Source organism: Nematolebias whitei, chromosome 1 (assembly GCF_014905685.2).
Source record: "Nematolebias whitei isolate Nwh7 chromosome 1, NemWhi1, whole genome shotgun sequence".
In the NCBI taxonomy this organism is placed as follows: Eukaryota; Metazoa; Chordata; class Actinopteri; order Cyprinodontiformes; family Rivulidae; genus Nematolebias; species Nematolebias whitei.
This window is the reverse complement of record NC_056498.1, coordinates 52,610,878-52,635,008: the sequence shown is the minus strand read 5'-3', so window position 1 is coordinate 52,635,008 and position 24,131 is coordinate 52,610,878. Positions and strand designations below refer to the sequence as shown.

Genomic DNA, 24,131 nt, shown 5'->3' with positions numbered 1-24,131 from the left:
ATATATATATATATATATATATATATATATATATATATATTTTGCGGTTTTTCACTTATCGTAGGGGGGACTGAGAATGGAAACTCCCACTATAAACAAGGGATTACTGTACTTTTGTTTATCTCACCATAATTTAGACTTCAAAACTAAAACATTTGTCATTAACCCTCCCTCCTGTGAAAATGACCCTCAAGGCTTCAGCTTTAAAATTAAGGCATGGTGAGTTATTTTAGCAGCAGTAGGGTCAAGTTACCTGCATGCAAGCACTATGAACACTTGTAGATACAAAGTTTGTTTTTGCATTGCCATTTAGTTTCACTGTGTCACCATTCACTCTCTCACTCACATCTAGGGACAATTTAGTTACCAATTAGCCTAACATGCATGTTTTTGGCCGTGGGTGTAAACCAGAGTATCCGGAGTAAACACACGCATGCACAGAGAGAACATGCAAACTCCACCCAGAAAAGGCTCTGGCCGGGATTCGAACCTGTGACCTTCTCGCTGAGAGGTGGCAGCTCTACCAACTGCACCACCGTGTCACTCTGGTACTGGATCGATTCTGCTAAATGTATAATCCAAATGACAAACATTAAAAAACAAATAAACAAAGGCAACTTCCGCAGCTAGACTTAACTCCAACTTAACTCCAACATGTATAAAGTGTCAAACAGTGCTGGTAAATTAATTTTAACAGGTTATTTATTTTTAAAACGACTTATAAAGACTGAAGTAATTGTATCAAAGTTACTTTCAGGTCAGTTTTAATTTTTCTCTGCAATTATTTTGAAATCTTGGGTTCACAAATTCACTTTCATGGATAATACAGAAGAAAAGCAGAGCCTGTGCTAACACCGTTACCTAACAGGCTGTTGACTTTCTGTAGCGCAAAAGGAATAATCAATCTGTCAGTTGCCGAACCCGTTACACAATCAGCCATTTTTTCCCTCATATTGTGCCTCCTTTACTGTATATCTGTTCGTCACTTACCTTTAATATATCAAGTTACTAAGCAACAGAGTGCTCACAAAAGAAATGTGAGTTGACTTTTGATTGACAGATAATATACTTGCTGAAATTGCTCCAAAGGTGCCTTTTTCCTCATCTCAAGTTTAAAAAAAAAAAATCAACCATTTAACATAAAGGCTTTATGCAGGGTGTTCTAAATGTCTAGCAGTTAAAATTAATGTTCCTGCTCGTTTTACAGCACTAAAACAAGGTTTACTTCTTTTCATTAAGGGTTGTATTAGTGCTATGTCAGACATGTATAAACAATTACTCTCGCTGTTGACTTTTATGATGAATACTGTCACCCTGTCACATCGGACACTCCCCTTTATTATTGTGTTTTTGACATTCAAAGTATCATGAAGTTCAGTACAAGTGCTTCACTGTCTGATAACTATTAATAAAATCAAACAAAGTCCATGCTCAATAATCCAGGTATACAATCCAACATTTTTCAGTCAGGTCATCTGGACAGTTTCTTTTTTTTTTTGTGTGTGTGCTGAAACGTTTCACCTTCCATCCAGAAGGTTTCATCAGTCAAGAAAAAACACAACACAAAACTGATTCTTCCCCCAACAGCTTACTCCAAAGTGGAACAAGCCAGTTATGTTGGTGCTAAGATGGTCTCTTTGGTATGCCTCTTCATCCGGTGCCGACCTTCTTCCTCGTCGATAATAAAATCACAGTCAATTATTGTCTACATGTGACATTACTGTAATACCCCCACTGTCAGGATCTTCACCTATTGGTTTTTATTTTCATAGTCATTTGTGTTTATTGTAAAGTTTATTCCTTTCTTTGTAGTGTGTTTATTTTCTGTATTTGTGATTCCCGAGTTCAGTTCTGCTACTTGTTTTAATTGTGTCGCAGCTGCAGCCACTCCACTGATCAGTTCTTTGAGTCCATCAGCTCAGCTCACTCCAGTTGAGCACTGTTGGTTTGTGTTAAGTTTTATTTATGGCTTCTTGTGCTTATTCGCAGCTCATGTAGTTTTTGCTGCCACATCAGCATTTTGTTCTGCTATATAATAAACTTTTTTTTTATTTTGGTGAGCTCCTTTTGTCAGTCTGCATCCTGGGTCCATCCTCCCACAACCGTGACACCTAAATGCAAACTTAACACTTCTCATCACTCAGTTGCCTGGAGAAATGAAAAAAATGTGTAGTACTACTACAAACGTATCAACACAGAAGTAATGAGAGAAAAAAGCATAATTTTGTTGTAACATGGCCGCCAGCGAAATCTCGTGACAGTCTGCGTTGTTAACATCTACCAGATGGAGAGATGACACTGACGTGGTGTTGCATCCTGTTAAAATAACACATGGGTCACATAGGTTAAAGCTTAAAAATAAAACACTGCACTACAAAGTTACATTTACTTATAAAATACACATTCCCACAGCTTGAGGCTCAAGATCAAGTTTTTTTTTTTTTTTTTTTTGTCATTTGCATGTGGTACATGAGGTGGAACAAAATTGTGTACTCAGGGTTCCAGTTTTTTTTTATTTTATTTTTATTTTTTTATGTTTATTGGGGGTAATAAACTAAAAATGAGCTGGTTTAGATGAAAAACGTTTTAGTTTCCATGTCAGTCAGGTTGCCAGATAAGAAATTATGACCTATACTGTGGCATTAAAATTATATTATTTTGACCTAAACTGTAATTTGTGCTGAGTAAAGATGTAAGATGAGATGTGTGTTGTGTTTGTTGAACATGTGCACAGAAAAGGAGGGTGTAAATAAGATTGTTAAAATTTATCTGGTAACCCCGATGCCGGGCTCAGCTGCATTCAATGTGCATTCAGCATCTGCATGATCACACTTAAATACATTGTCTCTTTGGACCCTAGATTTGATCAGGTTTGCTTCTTTATGCTGAAAACGGGTGAGTAGCACAAAAACACTCTGCTCTTTGCCATTTATTAAAACTGTTGTTGGTGCAGAAAAACGTTGGACTTCAGCCACCTGTGTGTGCGACTTCACACACGGAGAATTTCACACCTTCAGGGGCGAGTTTGGGGAGTTTCTCGAAAAGCTCAACTCTGAGACTTGGTTTGAGAGCATGAGGGCTGTGACTGTCCGCACTGTAAATCAATCGACAGATTTCATATTGAGGATGGATGATAGGCTGACATCTATTTTTTTAATGCCATGTGATCTACCCAAAATGCCTTTGCGATCGAACAGTAAATCGCAATCGACGTATTGGGCACCCCTGATCTAAGATATACACTAAGATATTGTCAGGGTTTCGGACAGGGCAGGAAGGAACTCACTTTTGCAGGCAAGACTCTGGACTGCAGGATTTACAAAAAATAAATACTCTTTAATAATAATAAATCAAAAGGCTGACGTGGCAGCAAACTCACAAATCTGAATCAGGATGGGATCAAGGCAGGATCAGACGGGACAAGGCAATACCCAATGATGACACGACAAAGGACAAGACTCACAGACAGGCTTGTATACACAAACAGGACAGGACATAATTACAAACAGCTGGGACCAGACAAAGGAGAAACCAATCAGGATTAATGAGGCGACACACTAGAACAGACAAGGAAGGCCCACTAGATGGCGCCATCCTTAGATATATACTAAACGAGTGCTAAACGGTACAATAAAGCAGGGGTTCCCAAACTTTTCAACATCGTGGACCCCCAAACAGCATTAGCTTCTGGCCAAGGTCCTCCTCGCTAACCTACAAACAATGCTACAAAATATGTAAAGAAGAAACATCAACTTTTAGAATGTTTGAACTTTTATTCACTATATTCAAATAATTATTACAGCTTGTGAGCATTAAAGATGTTAACTAACATGCTTTAAACACTGTATTCTATTCCTACTGAAAAAAAACAACTTTTTTAACAAACTGTTGATCAGAAGAACAAAACAAAATAACTCTAACCTCTCTCTCGAGTGTTTTTATGTGAAAATGACAGATACAGATTGTCCTAGTGGGCAATTTTTAGCATTATTATTACAATTGTATTTATTTATTTATTTTGTTATCTTCTTCTCTCCAGCTTTCTGAGCTCCCCCTGGCAGCCCTACTTTGAAAAATACTGCGCTAAAAGATGTAAAACATACGCTAAGTACTAATAATGTTAAATAATACAGTGTGTTAAACAGCAGCCCGAGTGGAGCCATGTTGGACGTTTTGCCACTAAGGGTGGGTGCAAAAGTGTTAATGGTTCAAAAGTACCATTGGTAAATATTGTTTATTAACAACCTGCTTAAATAGATCCTATTTTCTATATAGCACGCTATTTTTATAAAATAAATCACTCCAAATTTCTTGTTCATTTATGTGCTTTAAAGAAAAAAATACCATTTGTTTTAAATATATATAATATTAATGTAAATAGTTATGAAATTGCATGCTTGGACTATAATAAATATGTTAAGATTGAAGCAATATGCTCCATATTTGTTGTTCAGTCATATTTGCGTTACGAATCTTTTCATAATTTTTAACCACTGATTTCCTCGTTTTGTAAAGTGTCAGATGGCATAATGAAAATGAGCTCTTCCTTATACCCCTAAATTAAGATCAGTGGGTTTACCACTTGAAAGGCAGATCCATCCGTGGTAAAGTCAGAGGTTATCAACGAAGCACACAATCTTCTGCATTTAATGAGAAAGTGATTAATCAGCAGGGGTTCTTTCTCCATGCAAGATGTCAACTTATGTGTCAGCTGGAGAAACATGCTGCACTTTTTTTTAGTTTAATTTAGCTTGGACAGCATTTGATTATTAAAAAAAGAAATAAAAAAGGAATGGAAAAAAAACATATATATCCTCAGTATAAGATGTCCCTGCATTGCAGATGTAAGGGACTCACCATTGTACTATCAAAGGATTTAAAATGAACACATAGCAACTAAAATCAAACCACTTAATTTACTGACAGGTGTGCATTTGATTTCATCGCCTTTTATTGTTTCGTTTTTGCAATAAAATCGTGTTTTACAACTTACCGAGGCTGAAAAATAAAATATTCAGCAGATAATTCAGTCATTGTCTGAAAAAAACTTTTGGTTGAAGCCATTTCATTAGAGCCAATGGTAATTGGACTGTTCTTATATAGCGTATTTCTATCTGTAGATACTCAAAGTGCTTTGCAATACAACCTGTGCTCTCAATTACTCATTTATATAGCACTCTGCTATATCCAGTGGCGGACAAAGTACTTGTGTACAAGTATTGATACTCATGGTTAAATTTACCCAACTGCATGTAAAACTTGCTCAGTCAAACGTTTACTCAAGTTGAAGTACTGAAGTACTTGCTTTTGGAAATATGTAAGTAGTCAAAAGTACATGCATTTAAAAATACTCGTGTATTCAAAAATACATATTATATTTTCTAATATCAGCACATTGCTGTATTGTTTTGAGTGATTTTACAGAACGGTGTAACTCTCTGAAACCACCTGATGATGTATTGACATGTAGAACCACTCTAACACCACATGCCTTGATAAAACCACAAATATCTTCCCTGCATTTTACATGTCTGTGGAAAGTCATGGAAATCCCTAAAAGATGATGCACATTTAATCCTTTTCCTCAGCTTTAATATTCATACACAGCGTTGTGTATGTGTGTAAACGTGCATGTAGACGGCAACAACTTAACAGGAGAGGAAACGGTAACGCTGATAACTGAAAGTTCTGTCATACGTAACATAGAAGCTTACAAAGCGATGAATGTTCTGCACAGATGAATCTAGCATAATACCTGAATCAACAACTGGCCAACGGCATTTAAGGAAAGAAAAACTACGGTGGCCCTGAGGTGTAAATGAACAACATATGAAAAAGCGGAATTACATTTCAAAAAGCAACATTACATTTGAAAAAACACAACATTTGAAAACACGGAATTACATTAAGCCAAAGCGGAAATGGCCAAAGTGGAAGTGGTGAAAAAACTGAATTACATTTGAAAAAAAAAAAAAACAGAATTACATTAAGCCAAACTGGGGGTGACGGGTATTTTAGAGTAACAGGGTGGACAGTTGACTCAGATACTCAATTTGTTTTTAATAATTTAAGCATAAAAATATTTTGATATCATAAAAAGTCATTGGATGAGAACTATTATAAACAGTACAATTAAAATATATTTAATTTTTTTTGTTTGTTTGTTTGTTTAGAATTGTAACTTAATTTCAGGATACATTAAAGGGGACATGGCAGTAAACCCAAGTTGCATTTAAAATTAGATTGAATTATTTTAACTAAATTCATCTTGTGTAAATATGGTTGTGTTTTATGGTAGAGGGAGTCAAGCATATAAAATGAGATTAATAAAATAAATATTAGCCCACCTTTAAACAAAATATACCATATTATGGCATGGGGATTCAAATGGCACTTCAATGTAATTCTTTTTTTTTTTTTTTTTTTTTTTCAAATGTTGTTGCGTTTTTGTTGTTTTTGTTGCATTTTTGAAATGAAATTCTGTTTTTTGTTTTTTAATATTGTTCTTTTACACCTCGGCCACTGTAAAAAAAAAAAAAAAAAAAAAGCAGCAACAGCGGATTACAAAGCTGAGCCAAAAAGAACAAGTAGCTAGAAGCTTCCTAAAAATGTAGTGGAGTCGAAAGTACAATATTTGTCTTTGAAATGTAGTGGAATAAAAATCATAGGTTCCCAAAGACACAAATACTCAAGTAAAGTAAAAATACTCAGAAAACGTACAGTACTCAAGTAAATGTACTCCATTACTGTCCACCAATGACTATATCTATACAAAGAATAATCAGTGCTTTATCCCATTCATACACCGATGGGCAGAGGCGATGACGGGTTCAGTGTCTTTCCCAGGGACACTTCAGCACGTGATTGCTGGTGGAATCGAACCTCCAACTCTTGCACTGGACTGCTCTAACCGCTCAGCCACAGCCGCCCCTAGTGAAAACAGGTTGGATGGGCAGCTCTCCCCTGTTCATGTTATCCTTAATGACCTTTTCATCTTGTCTGTGATGTGAGGCGTGGCATCTCTGGTAGTCCTGGGGTGAGGTGCCCCACACCCAGTCATGGTGTTGTGCCCACCCAGTGCTGACAGATGGTAAAGGAAGTAAGACTTTAAACCTGCACCAGACCCCAGGCCTGCGGCACTATCTTCCAGTGACAGATCGTATCCATCATCTCAGCCTCACCAGAGGCCATTAAAGAAACTGCCCTTCAGCATTGTGTTATATTCTTATAGCCCATGTGATTCCTGCTTTAATACATCTGGGCAGCAGTGAATACGTACAAGTAAAGTTGTTTGTAGAAATTAGTTGTTGGGTTTGAATAGCCTTCGTAATTTTAACATAGTTGAAGGTAAAGCTTTGTGTGAGCAGTTAAAAAAATGCCACGTTAGCCAGCTGAGCTGTGTTTGTTTCATTGTATTTATTTATTTTTCTTACATTTTCTAGAAATGTTTTAACCATTTGGCTCAGTGGTAGTTACCCATACCATTATTACGATAAACATTTTGAACGTTTTACACCGTTTTTATTGGTACCGGACAACCAATCAGCCCATTAAATCTGACTCAACAACAAGAATGACGCCCACGCAGAATGAACGTCTGTCTGTTTTTAAAAAGTGTTAGTTTGAAGAAAACACTGACAGCTTTTCAGCATGTTTTATGAACCACATTGTACTCTCCCAGGACATTTGCTGTTGTGACTAATGAAAACACAACATAGTTTGAGGCCAACTGTTAAACATAAGATGCAACACCTGCAGCATTCTGCGATCAGCTGGTTTATATGGTGAAACCATAAACAGGAAGTCTGTGCCGACTGCTCATTAGGCTGCATTGAACGCTCTCCAGTTCTAGAATGTTTTTCCATGAGCTAATAGAAACCGTAAGTCATACACTGCTGTAGTTCTGCATCCAATAGCTCCTTTATAGCAGAGGTTCTTATTGCACTTTGTCTCTTTGTCATCATGATCACACAAAAATATGTTTCTTGAAACTAGATGAGAAATTGCAGCAAAGTCAAATGTATTAGGTTTTGATAGAAATTTGCATAACGTGTTGTTTCATAGCAAAACTTTAAATAAAATTATAGCTAAGTGTTTTACTGAAATCTTTCTGTTCACCAATTTTGTCAAGAGCGCAATTATCTCAGCACCAGATTGCGAAAAATACAGGCAAATCTGTAGAAGGATGGAAGGGTAATAAAAAGTATCATCATTACTAGATTTACCCGATGAATTTAAGATAAAACCATCTTCAGATGGTAGGAAAATAAAATAAACGTGTGTACATGCCAGAAAATCAAGCTTGTTAGTTTGTCAGAGAGCTGAAAATAATTGGTGTGACGTCAAGTAAGGAATTTTCTTTATATGGAAATAGATTTACATTTTAAGTCACGAGTTTATTAGTTGTCGTGCTGAAATCTGGCAAAAAAATTAACACAGTATTACTGTATTACCATACAATAATCAATGGGCTCATACCAACTCTATAGCTCATGTAAAAACACCAAAAAAAGCTTATATGATTTAATTGTGTGAACGCTTATGAAGCATTCATACTATTGTGATCAATTTTTCTTCAGTACATGTTTCAGCATATTTTTCAATCCACAATTTTTCTGCTATTTCAACAAAACAAATCAAAGATCAAAACGTTCAGCTGTTTCTGGAGAAGGATGCTATGACTTTTGGTACTGGTGCAACTTTAGCTTTTTGAAATATTTAGCATTTGGTGCCACTTTGTTTTCTTAATGAGAATGAATTGAGCTCATTTTACATCCTTCATATCTTTACATCTGTTTTCAACCTTTTACTGCTTCGTTCACATTTTGTTCTGCTTCAGCTTCTTTCAGCTTCCTTATGTGAATACAAAAAATTTTCAGCTGATTTCAGATAATTGTAGCTGTTTTTTCATCTGTTTTGTGCCACTTTCAGATTATTTCTGCTAATTTCAGCATCTTCTGCTCCGTTCAGCTTAGTTCTGTAAGTTTCAGCTTTTTCTACTATTTCAGCTAATATTTAACAGTTTTATGCTAATTTCAGCATTTCTAACTAAATCAATATTTTTTTGCATTCATTTTAACTTTTTTCAGCCTAATTTAGCAAAATTGTGCTCTCTCCACTCCCTTCTGGTAATTTAAGCTCCTTTCAAATATATTTATTTTTTTTATTTCTGCTTTTTTCATAGAAAATCCACTTTTTTGTGCTCATTTTTGCTTTTTTAAGCCTAATTGGGCACAATTGTGCTCTCTTCACTTTCTTCTGGTTTTTGAAGTGTCTTCTGGCCTTTTCAGCTATTTTTTTTTTTTTTTGCTAATTTCAGCCTTTTTTAAGCTGTTTATTCATTTTTATGCTGCTGCTTTAAACCATGTTCAGCAAATGGGTTCTTTCTGCTTCCTTCTGCTAAGTTCTACCATTTCAGCTACATTTCAGCATGTTTTTTTTTTTTTAGCTAATTTCAGCTGTTTTTCAGCAAGTTCTTCAGCAATATGCATTCTCACTGCATTTTTGCAGGAAATGCAATTCTCTAGTTTGAAAAAAATGCTTTGAATTTTGAGTCCATATAAATGGCCCATGCTTTAGTCTTTCTTTTGTTTAGCTTTTTTATGACTTTGAGATTGCTTTGTCTTTTTTCCTTATTGAATTTGGTCATCACTCATTAGTTTTTATCAATCTCACTTGGCTCGTGGTGAAGTCATCCTGGAGGACAAAAAGAAATCTGATTACTGTGACATTCTGTGAGAACTACAGGCAACCTGGTCTGCAGCTGTAGGGCAAAGTTGCTCTGCCTCCTTCCTCGTGTCATGTTTTTTTGCAAACGTTACACATGGGAATTAGGCCTGAGTACATTCATCTCGGCAATGATGGCATCTATATTAGGATGACAAATTTGTTCCCGTCACCTCATGAGGGACTGGGACTGCATGTCAAGATGCAGGTGAAGTCAGGAAGACAGTGATTTGTGGCCAAGCTGCATATCTCCACTTCTGCTCTCTTTTTCTCAAAACACACATCATGCTGATGTTTGTCGTCTATTTTGGGATTCTGAGGGAAAACGTATGTGAACAAGAAGAACTGCAAACTCTGTTTTTGAATGAAACCAAAGAATTTCCCTGTAATGAAATTTGTTTGTATGTAAGAATTTAGATAGAAAGCACCATGCTTAAGAGCAGTTCTCTGGTAATTGATATGCCTTCTTCTTTCACCAGCTTATCTTTAGTGTAGGATATTCCTCCTGGGCAGTTCTTGCTCCTAGGCCAGATTATTACCAAGGCGAGTCAAAGTGCTCCAGACTGGATTTCAGATAAAACATCAGGGCATCCAAAAGGGAAAATGCCTCATTGACAACAGGTTTTATTTTATTTTATCTGTGAAGTGTAAAACCAAGGATAAGGAGACAAATTTGACAATGTAATGCATTTCTATGGTACAGCATCGAGGAAAAAGAGAAGAAACACAGAAACTCAAGTAGGAGAGAGATGGAAGCAGATACTTCTAATGAATGTCAGTCAAATTTTATCATTTAGAGCATCAAGGTAACACGAGGCAGCTGGCCTTCTCTGGTGTTTTCTGCTAAAAGCTTTGCATGCACTCACACTCTGAGGTGACTACAAGCCCTCGTTCCGTACATTTTTTCGGTGTGTTTCTCGTCCAGCAGTTTTCAAGCAATTTCAACAATCCAGAAAACAATCAGCTCTTTCAGGACAACCCTGCTATGACTTTTGGTATTGGTGCAACTTTAGCTTTTTGAAATATTTAGCCTTTTCTGCCACTTTTTTTTTTTCCTCATGGAAAATGAATTGAGCTCATTTTATATCCTTCAAATCTTTAGATCTGTTTACAACCTTTTACTGCTCCTTTCACAGTTTGTTCTGGTTCAGCTTCTTTCAGCTTCCTTGTTCAAATTTAAACTTTTTTTTTTCAGCTACTTTCAGCTGTTTTTCAGCTGTTTTGTGATCCTTTCAGATTATTTCTGTTGGCTAAAACAATTTTGTGCTGCTTCTAACTTATTTCTGCTAATCTCAGTTGTGCTCCTTTCAGTTTATGTATGCAAGTTTCAGCCTTATCTGCTATTTCAGCGACTATTTAGAACTTTTATGCTGATTTTAGTTTTTTCAGCTAATTTCAGATTTTGTTGCACTCATTTAAATGTTTTTTCAGCCTAATTCAATAAAAATATACTCTCTCAACAACCTTCTTTCAATTTAAAATGCTTTCTGATTTTTAGCTACTTTTCTGCTGTTTTTGCTTATTTCAGCTTTTTTCAGATACTTTGCACTTTTTTTTTCTCATTACTACTTCTTTAACCAAACTTATTATTTCTGCTTTCTTCTGCTAATTTAAGCGTGTTCTGCCTTTTCAGCTACTTTTTTTGGTAATTTCAGCTCTTTAAATAAATTGAAGTTTTCCATGGAATTTTCTGCTACTTTCTGCCTAATTAACTTATTTCTGCTAATTTCAGCTAATGCTCCTTTCAGCTGTTTTCTGCTGGCTTCAGCTTTTTCATCTACTATTTGGTTCTGTTGATGTTGTTTTAACTTTTTTAAGGTAATTCCACATTTTATTTAGCTCATATCAGCTCCTTCCACCTCCAAAGCTTTTTTTCTGACTTTTCAGCTGCTTTTCAGTTGTTTTTTTTTTTTTTTTTGCTAATTTCAGCTGCTTTTCAGCAAGTTCTTGTGCAATAAGCATTCAAAGTGCATGTTCACAGGAAATGCAATGTCTTTAGTTAACGGATCTCCAGCGATAAGTAATAAGCACAAGGCTAAATAAGAAACTGAAATGTCAGCTGTACGTCGTACATAATGTCTGGAGCTGTCTTAAAGAACGAATTAGGCACAAGTCACAAATGATTTGCTGTGAGTCAGTGATGGACATGGTGTCAGTGTGACACAGACACTGACTGAGAAATGGACTTGGTGATTCTTCCTACGTAGCCAGACAACTATCCTGGTTACTTTGGTGCCTGAGCCATATCCGTTTAAAAATTGCATTGAGGCCATGCAGATGACTGTTGCTGGAAGATGAGCTGAATTGTGTCCAGAGTAACTTGACTAATGTCTACAAAGCAATTCCTTGAAGCTGCTGCTTTAAAAAATAAAAACGGCTTCACAAAGCACTCCTCCAGTCTCAGAGAGGGAACATATATAGGCAAGAGCAGCTTACACTTTTTAATTTGTTCTCTGTCTGCCGTTTATCTGATCCTCTTGTATAGAAGAACACCTTTACACTCCAACACTCGCCTGTACTTGTCCCTTTATGTTCCTTTCTTAAATGCAGCCTTTCATTTTACACAGCCAAAGCTTTTCTGAAGCTGTGGAACAGACTAATAAGTGGACTAACACAGCTCGCATGTTCCCAATCCTTATTGTTTTATCAAAAGCTGATTTTTATTTTGTTTACTTACACAGTTTATTACTCACTGTTCTGTTTTAAAGTACTTGCTCATTGCTTTAATTTCAAGCTAAAATGTGTGCGTTTCCTTAGTTCCATGGTACATGCTGTGAGTTTACAGGGAGCGAAAAGCTGCCTCCCAGCACCTTGTTAGACTGTCTGTGGTGTGGTGACTTAAGCCCTAAGGAAGATGTATGGCAAGAGAAACATGTGGGTACCAAGGGAGGAGATGGGGAGCCTCAGACCTTTCTCTTTTAATGACACTGATGCTCAGCCTGAGGTCCACTTGCAGCAACCGCAGCTGTTTTTTTTGTTTTTTTTGTAAATAAAGCAAAAGTTCTTATTCCCATGAGAAAGTGCATCTCATCACAGAAAATGTGTAAACCACCGTCTTATAGTATTTAGAATAAAATAAAGCATATTTTACAGTACTGTATGTATTAATGATAGAAAAAATACTTTAATATTATGACATTATAATTTGATTTTAAGTTTCTGTAATTTCAATCACAATGCCATTTTATGTAGAAAGATTGTGTCCAAAGTGGGGTTTAGGATAAACAAGCTTAGTTAAAGCTCATGGAACATCAAGTGGAAGTCAAGAGATTAGATACAAAAAGTGAATTACGTTGCGAAAATATATTTGAAGAATGTTAAAGTAAACCAAAGAGTTATTTATGTTTGTTGGGGCTCTGTTTTACCAGTGTGCTCTTGCTTTAATTGTTTTTTTGGTCTGTACAGTTCAACCTTTAAGAGGAGAAGGTAGGGTAGAGTTGTATTCGGGCCCAAAAAATCTGATCCGACCCGGCCCCAGCCCGTAGCCATAATTTCCGAACCCCACCCAACCCAACAAATTAACAGTAATTACAGGTCCGAAACTGACCTCCCCCCCCACACCACCACCATTTTTAATTAAGCTTTGACTGCTTATATAGTTATTAATAGTCGACGGATGCACGTGGCTGAATAAAATGGGCAGAAGATCAGAGATGACTGAGTGTATGTCCTTTCATGGCCGTCAAATCGCATTAAATCTCAGCTTCTGCCTGCATTCTGCATTATTCAGACTCGGACCCTGCTCTGACATGCCTGCTTTGGGATTTCACCTGTTTGGGTTGTTAATTGCGTGCGTCATCTGAGTGCATCAGCTGAATGAACGTCCATTTCGGCTTAATGGATTGCTGGCAGTATAGTCCCATATGAAGATTAACTGAACTTTTTAACTCTTTCAATTCCAGTTAGCATGCAGTCAAATGGCATAAATGCAGATGGTGATTTTATGGCAAGCCATGTTGCCATATAAATGGATCATCAGCCGCATGCATCTGCTGACGCAATCAAAAGCCCAATACCAACCCGGCCCGACACCGGCTCAGCCCGCGCAAGAAACACATTATTATGGCCCGGCCCGGTCTTAATCTGGGTCAGGCCAGGTTCCTGGTACGGGTTAGAAATGGCAGCTCTAATGTAGGGCGAACGTACATTTAAACCTAATTAACTTTAGGAGTTAACCAAATACAAGGTGGCTGCCAGAGCTAACTGACCTTTGGAAACAAACCACTGTAGTCCAGACAGTTTTACAGATTTGGAGCAAAATTTGGTGTAGTGGTGGATGAGATTAATTTCCAACACAAACTGCACCTGCTGCATGCTGCTGATCTCACGCTGCTGATTTATTTCACGCTGCTGTGCTCATTCGTACTCATCTGCTCACACAGACTCATGCTCGTGCTGCTGCTGTTCGGCGTATTGTTTTTGTGCTATTACTGTTTAGCGTATTTCTTAGTTCATATCTTAGATCTGGGGAGTGGTGGCGCAGAGGTTAGAGAGGTAGGCCTGTGATCCGAAGATCGCCGGTTCACGTCCCGGCCCCGACAACATCAAAATTGTGGGTGGGGTAGGTGAAAAACCCACACTTGCCCCCACCCTCATTCGCCCCACTCTGGGCCCATGAGCAAGGCCCTTAACCCCCACCATGTGCTCCCTAAACAGGTCTCTCTAGAAAATGAGTTCTCGTGGCTCAATGAGACAAACCTGTATAAATAAAGGCTAAATGAAAAAAATTACTGTTTTTTTATTTTATTTTACAATTTATGCTTTTGTTGGATGTAACTGGGACCCTGTGTACACAATTTTGTTCCGTCACATGTACCACATATGATGAGCATGACAATAAAGAAACCTTGACTTCAAGTGTTAACAAAATGAGCTACATCTGTCAGTAATATGTGCAGTGGTGCATGACATTATTCTTAATATTTGACTAATAGGTCAATAAATCTGCTATTTTTCAAGGTAAGATGTTTTTAGTTTAAATATCTGACATGGATTACAGCAGGTGAGATGCATTTCTTCAAGAAATGCTAAATCTTTAATGTGTTTTTTGGTAATGTATAGATGTATTTATGATTTTTTTCTTCTGATTTTTGCGTAACGCCTCTAGAGAGTGGAAGCAGTTGAGAAAAGCCCCTTTTCAACCCAGATGGTTATTCTCTACTCCTCATCACTCCAGCCCTAATAGTTGTGACAATCTGTCGCGTCAACATGAAGCCCAGAGTCAGATTTTTTTTTTCTCTACTAGGTGTTAAAGAGACAACCGAGAGAATCTAGATGGTTTGAACATAAGTATGTTGCGTTTTGTTTGTGGCAAGCCTCCTGTGATACTGATAACGTCATTTCATTGTCTTTCAGTTTTGCGAGTCTGTATCTGTGTCAGTATAGGATGCTGACAGCTTGTCAGGCCAGTAGTAGGAAGAGTGTGGGCGAAGGCCAGGCAATACACTGAGCTGACTTCACAGTCTGAGAGGCCCACATGCCTTCATTATTCTGTTGGAATCTATTGAGCATCTGGGACTAAATTATTCATCAACATCGACCTAGTTCCAGGGTGCAAAGTTAGATACTCGGTTGTCATCAGGCGTTCTGATAAGAGCTATGTTGCTACTGCTGTATGATAGCTGCCATGGGTAAATAGACTATAGCGCACAATCCTTAAAGGGCTAAAGCCTCCATTTTAGTGTTATAAACTGTTGTTTTTTTTATAATAGAATCTCTAGGTGTTATTATCTCAGCGAAAAAGGTCATCTTTATCCTGTTTCTAGCCATGAGCCCTGTCCCAACACCCCTTTCTGCCCTCTCACTCGCCTTCTAATGATGTGTTACAGCAAGACTGAAAACTTAGTCCATTGTGCAGACCACAGCTCTGGTCACATATGAGCCCTAACAGGCTGCCATCAGTGCAAATAGTTGCCAGCATGACAAATAATGCTGCATGTTCTGAGAAGTGACGTTCAGAGAATACTGATTCTTTTTTTTCTTTTAAGGTTGTCAGTTGCTCGTTGCAGACAAGGTATAAATGGAATTTTTTAACTGTAATATTGGCTTTCTTTGGAGACTTTATGTGATTTTCCACGAATACTGTTAGATAAAAGGAACAAATACGAGGATAAGTACTGGAAATGCACAAAAACAAGTATAGTTGGTAACAGTTGTGACTTTTTTCATAAAACTCCATCAAACTCATGTTTGCTTTAGTTGTATTTCAGGCATAAAGGCCGATTAGTTTCACATAGCCTGAACATTCACAGCTAAGATTTGATATCTGGCTGTAAATTTTTAATAACCTTAAAACTGTAGCACATACCACAGTGAGAATTGCATATTTAATGTGTGCTAAAAATTCAAGTTAATCTTCGCTCACTGATTAATTGTAAAACACAGTCTCTAAATTAAACGATATAATTAGAATAAAAAAATTCATTAGATTAAAAAAAATGTTTTTAAGAACAGCGTGATGGAGTTGCCTCGAGAACAGAAACTACAACAGAATTGACATGATGCTCATGGTAAGATCGCTCCGTCCATGCAGAAATGTAACCCAGGGTGAGCCAACCGCCGACATATACTCCACATAACACTAATCTGAAATTATTACTATATCACAGTAAAGAACAAACCGTTTAGTAAGGGCTGGATGGAAAAAAGCATTTGGTCGGTGTTACAATTAGTTGATAATAATTGTTGCCTGTTCTCGTACAATGTTCTATGTCATGAGTATAATTTAGAAACAAACCAAAATCATTTATTATTAAGTTTATTCCTATATTTGTTCTATGCTTGATTGCAGGTGCTCTGGCTCATTCACCCATTGTTCCCTTTTAACACAATTATTGATTGGAAAATGTTCCTTTAAGAATTCTAAACTTTCTAATAAGAACATGTGGCACACATTTGACAATATTCTGTATCCCACTCTTCCATTTAAAAATCCCATCCATCAAATTTACTCACCACAATCAATTCATAAGTTACGTACCAAATACTATATATAATCACCAATCACTCCAAGAGCCAAAGAAATCCACTTTAAAACCTTAAATGGAATCCATCCTTCCGGTCACTTGATTTGGTATTGGAACAAATAACCATGTCTTTTGAAACAACTGTTCTAAAAAAGACAACTTACGGCCTTATTATGGACAATTACAACAAGGACTTTCTCATGAAGTTTTCATCCACAAAACCAAATACTTTAAAGTTAAGCCAAAATTCTGTTTTTCACAACGACTTTATTTTGTAATGCAAAGCTCTTAAACTGATGCATAATAGGTACGCCCAACAACTCTGTTTTTCAATTTAAGAGTATGATTTAGAAACTAAAGCTTAGCCCTTTGTTTAGTTTCTTTTGTTTTTTCCGTTCTTCACTATTTTATTATTAATGTATTTTCTTTGGTTGCACCCATCCCAATCTTTTATTTGCAATACTCATTTTGAATTGCACCTTTTTGTATGTAAATTGCACCTTTCTTTTGTATAGATGCATGTTCTTTGTTCGATAAAGTAATGAATAAGTAAATACAACTCGGACACACAAACAAGATAGCTGTTATGGTGGAGGTAGAGGCTCACCTAAGGCATTTGGTGAGGAACTTTGCCTTGCAGTGAAATTTAGTAAATAGTGTACCTTTTACATTACACAACCTACTGAACACTTTGTGCAAAATCAATTTAGTTTTAACTGATCATACCCAACAAAAATTTAACTTATGCAACGAGAAGTTGCAACATATTCATTCATTCAACCTTTATTTAGACAGATGAGTCACATTGAGCCTAGAAGACTAATTTACAAGTGAGACCTGTTTAGACAAAGTAATGAAACTGGACACATGTAGGAATTGGAATATATAATGTAATATAATATATTTGGAATATATCTACTACTAAACACACAAAGCACAATTAGTTTTAAGCATCAACGTTTAATTCAACCATTAGGCATGCAATGTAATTAACAAAAAGTGGAAGATTTACTCATAATTACCTTTATAAAGATGGACATTTGGCAATTTGTGTCGAACACTGGTGTATTCAGCTGCTCATGTGGTCTTTATCCATTTTCAACATTTTTCCAAATTCATTTAAGGTTTTAGAAATAGAATAACCTGTGTAATACATTCTAAACACTCAGGCTAACATGTGTCTCAATTGCACATTCCCCATTGATATTGTTTAATAATTTTTTCTGATGATATTTCACAAAATTTCTATGATCTTAAAGTGTTCGTAATGTAAAATCCTGTCAATGTTGTCAGTGGAAAAGAGGGTGCATTTTCTGCAGATAAGGGGCGTTTCACATCAAGACACTTTTTATTTATTTATCTGGGGTCTTAATCTAAAATTAGACATGGCTCTGTGGATGCTTACATATATATGATTTTATTTTATTTTTCATTTACCTTTTATTTATACAGGTAGTCTCATTGAGCCACGAGAACTCATTTTCTAGAGAGACCTGTTTAGGGAGCAGATGGGCCCAGAGTGGGGCGAACAAGGGTAGGGGCAGGTGTGGGAGCTTCACCTACCCCACCCACACTTTTGATGTTGTCGGTACCAGGGCTTGAACCGGCAATCTTCCGATCACAGGCCCACCTTCTCTAACCTCTGCGCCACCACTCCCCACAAAGGCAGATGAAAAATTGGTAGGTTTGCATACAGTTAAACCAAACAGCAATAATAAAAATACAATTCTGGCTATTGATGACACGGCAAGTTTAGAATTTTTGAAAAACAGCTGATTCTACACCAAATCCTGAGCTATAGAGCATCGTATTAAACATTATTTGTTTTTCTCTCTGATCCGCAATGTCAAAAGAAAACCTAAAGTATGGGCTTATTTTGGCACAAAAAAGAAAAGGCTTGCAGTGGAGGTAAAAAAAAAAAAAAAAGGCAAAAAGAAAACAGCAAGCATCCTCAGTGGAATACATTAACAGGACAGCAAAGGCATGCTTCAGATAAACCTTTCAGATGCCTTCAGTGTCCTCCTGACTTTCAGCTCGTCTCCAAAGAGACACGTTGTGTGCCAGAGAGCATTCATCAAATTAGACCAGAGAGAAAACAATGTGAACACCCTCGGCTCTCCGCAGAGACACACCAACAGGATATCACAGAGAAGGTGTCTCTCGCTCTCGAGTGCCGCGGCAGCAGCACCGAGATTTCTCCCTGAAGAGCAACCCCTACCCCCACTCTGCCTCTACGGGCCAGCATTAAGAGGGAAACATGTATTCAGAGTAGCAGTGTACAAGTGTAGAGAATTGTAGTAAAGACACCAACTCCATATTGTAGCTATTAAGGAGTTGTGCTGGATGCTGCAAGGCAGTTGGGTATTAGCAGGGAACAGATAAGTGTTTTTAGAGTCGTAGATAACCTGGTGCTCGGTAGAATGTGACTGCTGACTAAGCCTTAGAGAGCACATGTGGAGCTCGGCTCAGCCTGGACAACTCATTATGGAGGACCATTATCAATCCTTACAGATCGAAAAGCAGCATGGCGGTACTAAAGAAAGCACCAGGGCACCTATGGCTGAGTCAGGTTGGAATTTCCTGGTCTGCATCGTCTTTGATGGTACAATTAGTGGATGAGCCACTATCAGTCAACGTGCTTCTATAACATGTATCATTATTAGTTTATATTTGTCTCTGTAGGCTTCAAAACTAAAGCATCTGAAACTACAGTGTTTACAGAGCATCAACAACGCTGTTCGCTTTCTGTGAAAACCGCAAGGTTTCACTCTATAGTGTTTCTTTTTCATCCACTTTTTCCAACTGTCTCCCCAGGTTTCCTCTGAGGAGTGAGCTCTCTGCTGCTCTGCAGAGGCAGATAAATGAGCTGTGCTGTAGGTTCACCAATGCTTCAGCACTTTACAGCTAGATTAATGATGCTTTTCAAACTCTGAGTCTTTGCTTTTAGCATTTCAGAAGTACCGCCATAAAATGAACTACAGGTACATCTTGTTTATAAGCTTATCTGTTGGGGCATCTTTCCTGTGGGTATGACAAAGCTCACATCAATAAACTCAACACTCTGTGCAGTATTTCAAGAAAACCTTGAACATTAATTATAATCTTGTGGTGTTGAGTCAAAGTCCCGGAACTATTAAATGGATCACATTAAAATGCAGTTTTATTAGAGAAGTATTGCATAGAAATAAATATATTCCAAAATTTGTGTCTCCTTTTCTGGCAAGTCAGCCAAAACTACCTGTCAGTTTTCATCATCGTTTCTAAATTGCATGGTAAGCTCCCACATACTGAAGCCTGCATTGAATTGTCACGGGTGAAAAAGAAGCCAAGCGTTGAAGCAGGATGCCATGAATTGGTAATGTTATTGGATATCAGTCAGGTCATGACCGCATGAAATGTTGACCTACACACAAATCCTGGGTGGCTGATGGATCCCCCAGTAACAAGCGCATCCATTCTAGTGTTTTATTAGAGGCTTGCACTATACACACAGTTCATGTAATGGTATGACATGTGGTTGATACTTTGATGTGGTGAAAGTTGAATTACACATCATCCCCGCTTTTATCAAATTTAGGAAATAAAATAGGATTTATTAATGCAATGCAAGTCAAATATGTTCAGTTTCTCAGTTCATCATTATCGCCAAATGGCAGGTGGTAATGTAAATGCCTGTGGCTGTGTGTGTATTTGTTTATTGTGATCATTTATCTGTTGTGTTAGCAAAATATAATAATTACCAGCAGACAGATGTTAATGAAAGTTCTCAGAAGTAGTCACTGGATGCCCATCTACAACTGGTAAGATGGAGACCTTTTGAAGTCAACCTATTTCAAGATGGCCGCTACATCTAATTGACTTTAGCCAAACAAATAAATGGTTATATTGCTGTCAATTTTACAAATATAGAACTAAAATGTGGTGTGTGTTTTTTTTTTTTTTATAGCTGTGAATCATTTTCAACACATAATCCAAGCACTATTACAATGAGTGAGCGCTTGCAATATTTCAGACATAATGAAATTTTAAAAACTTGGCAAAAATGTTACCTTGGTATTTAAAACGGTGTCATGCAAGGGCATTTCTTCAAAGAATGGTAGGCTGTTAATCCAGTTTTTACAGATGGGGAAAAATTATCAAAGTTTTAATAGTAAACTAAAGTTGCTGTCGATAAATGGGGTGGCAAACGGGGTGGCTGTGACTGAGTGGTTAGAGCAGTCGTCCTCCAATGCAAGAGTTGGGAGTTCCATTCCACCAGCAGTCACATGCCGAAGTGTCCCTGGGCAAGACACTGAACCTCTCATTGCTTCCGACTTGTGTCCCATCAGTGTATGAATGTGATAAAGCACTGATTAATCTTTGTGTAGATCTAGTAGAGTGCTGTATGAATGGGTAAATGAGGGCACAGGCTGTAGAATGAAGTGATTTGAGTATCTTGATAAGATAGAAAAGCGCTATATAAGTGCAGTCCATTTAAATGTTATTATATAATAAACAATTTCCTTGTAGGAGACAAATATTCATATTACTGGATTTCCCTTTGATATTAAAGCTTAAGGATTATGATGTAGCCTTATAACCTGTAGGAAGAGGCTGAAGCGTAAATAAGTACATATTTGCTTAGGCTATCCCAAGGGAAGTTATCCTACGTATAGTACACCCACATCACTTTGCTCCCTCCTTACTACAATAAATCTGGAGGACAGAGTTTAAAGCAGAGAGAAGAGGAGGGAGTTTTGAAGAGAGTGGGTAAGGGGGGGACAACTAGAGAGGCAGTATTGATTCCCTGATTCCCGTACCTCTGCCAGTGAGTGTAGTGTGTCAAGATCTCCTGCCAGGAAAAACAAATCACAAGGCAGAAGTGATGGATGTGGCACACCGGGATCCGGCAGTTTTGCCATCTGGACGGCCAACGCTGTATATCAGCCTCATGCACAGCAAATTAAATTTACATTTGGACGGCTTCCCCGGACTCACGCTTCACAGATGCATAAAAACCAGCCCCTCCCAGCATAACACACCTAATGGGTTTGATCTATCATTTCCAGGTCTATTATGTAAAGATGATTTTGAACCATATTCAGAAAGTCTAAATCATGTTACAGTCGCAATAAAATCTCATTACGAGCAGCCAAATGGATGTTCAGCAAAATGACATCACTTTCATTACTATAAGTTAAGTCAATGCTAATTCAACTAGCCCACGTTTTGATGCGCATTCAAACATTAGCGACATAAAAGCACAAATTCAATTAAGGGCAATGTCCGTTTTTGTTTTGGGGAACTTTTGTTTCTAGAATTGTTTGGCTGTCACACATGTAAGCCCTAAAGTATGACGATCTGTACTCAATAAATGTTACCAAACATGATTCAGAAGATTACGTTTTTTGTGTAACAATAAAAAAATACAAGTATAAGGCAAGATATACTGTATAGCAGCAGCTTATTCTGTTTAACAGCACTTTAAACCAAATATCTAACCCGGCCCTGAAGAGGCTGCCATGCTTAAATGAAATGACCTTTAACGCAGAGCTGATCAAATGGCCTGAGGCAAGACTATAAAAGAACATTGCAGTATAATGTTTTACAGTGTACTTTTTTCTAGTGTGCTATTTGCCCTTTCCCTCTTTTTCCAAGACGGTAAAATGGATTGTGTTTGGCAGGTGAGGAAGTGTCCTGAAAGCAGTCTAATATGGATTTGGTATAGGAGTAGATGTGGCAGCAGAATAAAGATTTTGGTTTATTTTGTATGCTCATTCTGTAAAAGAGACTCAAATTGAAAGAAAGAAGAAAAATATGGATTTAAATCCTTTGCTGCTTCATCCTTTTGTTCTTTTTTTTTAAGCTTTCATGGCCCGTTGTCCTCTAAATGTCAGAGGTGGTTTTTGATGGCTCTTAACAATCCCTTAAAGGGCTTTGCAAAGCCGCAGACTGAAACACAAATTGAGCATGTGAGTTGACAATTGTGCTGTGAACCTGAGCCTCCCCTGTTCCTCAATAATCTGATCTCATTTCGCCAAAGATGCTGTTGCCTGAAAAGCAATGTAGCAGCTGCTTCTGCACCAAGCATCGAGTGTTCGTGTTGACAGATGAATCCAGGAGCCAAATAGTGTAGCTGTCTGGATTCACATGCCATCTGCCCACCTCTCCTTAACCTAAACCTCTAGAAATGGTAGTTCTGAGTGGGAATCTTCTTACCTCATTGATGCAGCTAAAGCATTTCTTGCTCTCACCTCTTCACTGTGTGTCTCCCTCTTCTTGCAGACTACTGATGACTTGCTGGTGGCTTCAGCTGAGTGTCCAAGCGATGATGAGGACATTGATCCCTGTGGTGAGCCGAGCTCAGGTGGGTTAGGTTAGTCATCTCTTTTTTTATTCTACTTCTCCTTTGGTGTGTCAGTGTGTCTTTGTGTGTCATAGTCTACCCCCACCTAGACACCACAGGCTAACTCACAGTGGCTAAATGAGCATATTACAGCTGTAGCTAAAGCCTAAATACTTCACAGAGTAGTCATTTCGTTGTCTGGCTTGTACTCGGTTTTCAGTCTGAGGAGCTTAAAACAGGTAAAAACCCTGTTTTGGGTAGATTTTATAAATCATAAAACAAAATAAAATTAAAGAAACATTGGAAGGAATAAAAATTATTTTATTATAGCTGTGAGCATAATATTGTATTATATATTTATCGTAATACCAAACATATGAGATGGCATATACACTGGCAGTGAATGTTACCTTAACTGAGCCTGGATACAAAACAATATGCCGTTTGTTTTGGACAGATACATCTATCAAACTGTTAAAAAGACCAACAAACATCTGCCCACGTTTTTGTCGGTTTTATATGGTTGTAAAATTTTGCACACATACATGCAATGCCAGCGTTAATTTATAATTGACAAAACTCAATAACGTAATTGGAAATTAAAAAAAGAAAGCTGCCTGATTAAATTTTTGTTATATTAAATTTAATTATTTAACTGAATTTGGACATGCATGTCTAAAAACATGGTTGTTGCCTGCACCCCTGCTTCCCACTGCATTTTTTTTAAGAATCTTAATAATAATACTAATTATTATTATTATAATTATTATTATTTATTTATATAGCCCTTAAAAACAACCACAGCTGCCACAAAGTTCTGTACATATAAAATCAATCAGTCTGAGTGACAATCTGAGAGCTTGGATGGTCTTTTATAAAGAAAGATAGATAGATAGATAGATAGATAGATAGATAGATAGATAGATAGATAGATAGATAGATAGATAGATAGATAGATAGATAGATAGATAGATTGATAGATAGATAGATAGATAGATAGATAGATAGATAGATAGATAGATAGATAGATAGATAGATAGATAGATAGATAGATAGATAGATAGATAGATACTTTATAAATACATACTTTATAAATACATACTTTATAAATACAT

The 24,131-nt window shown here is 37.2% G+C and overlaps 1 protein-coding gene across 4 annotated transcripts in view; it reads left to right on the top strand.

The window, feature by feature from the left end:
• LOC119411734 (neurexin-1a-beta) overlaps positions 1-24,131 on the top strand; it is a 144,759-nt gene that overhangs the window by 102,853 nt on the left and 17,775 nt on the right. For 2 of the 4 annotated variants that reach the window (XM_037678686.1, XM_037678671.1), the window contains one exon: positions 22,956-23,037. In XM_037678686.1, the coding sequence (XP_037534614.1) occupies positions 22,956-23,037 (82 nt within the window). Of the gene's footprint in view, positions 1-22,955; positions 23,047-24,131 lie in introns of all 4 variants that reach the window. The other 2 variants (XM_037678677.1, XM_037678663.1) reach the window with 1 other exon arrangement.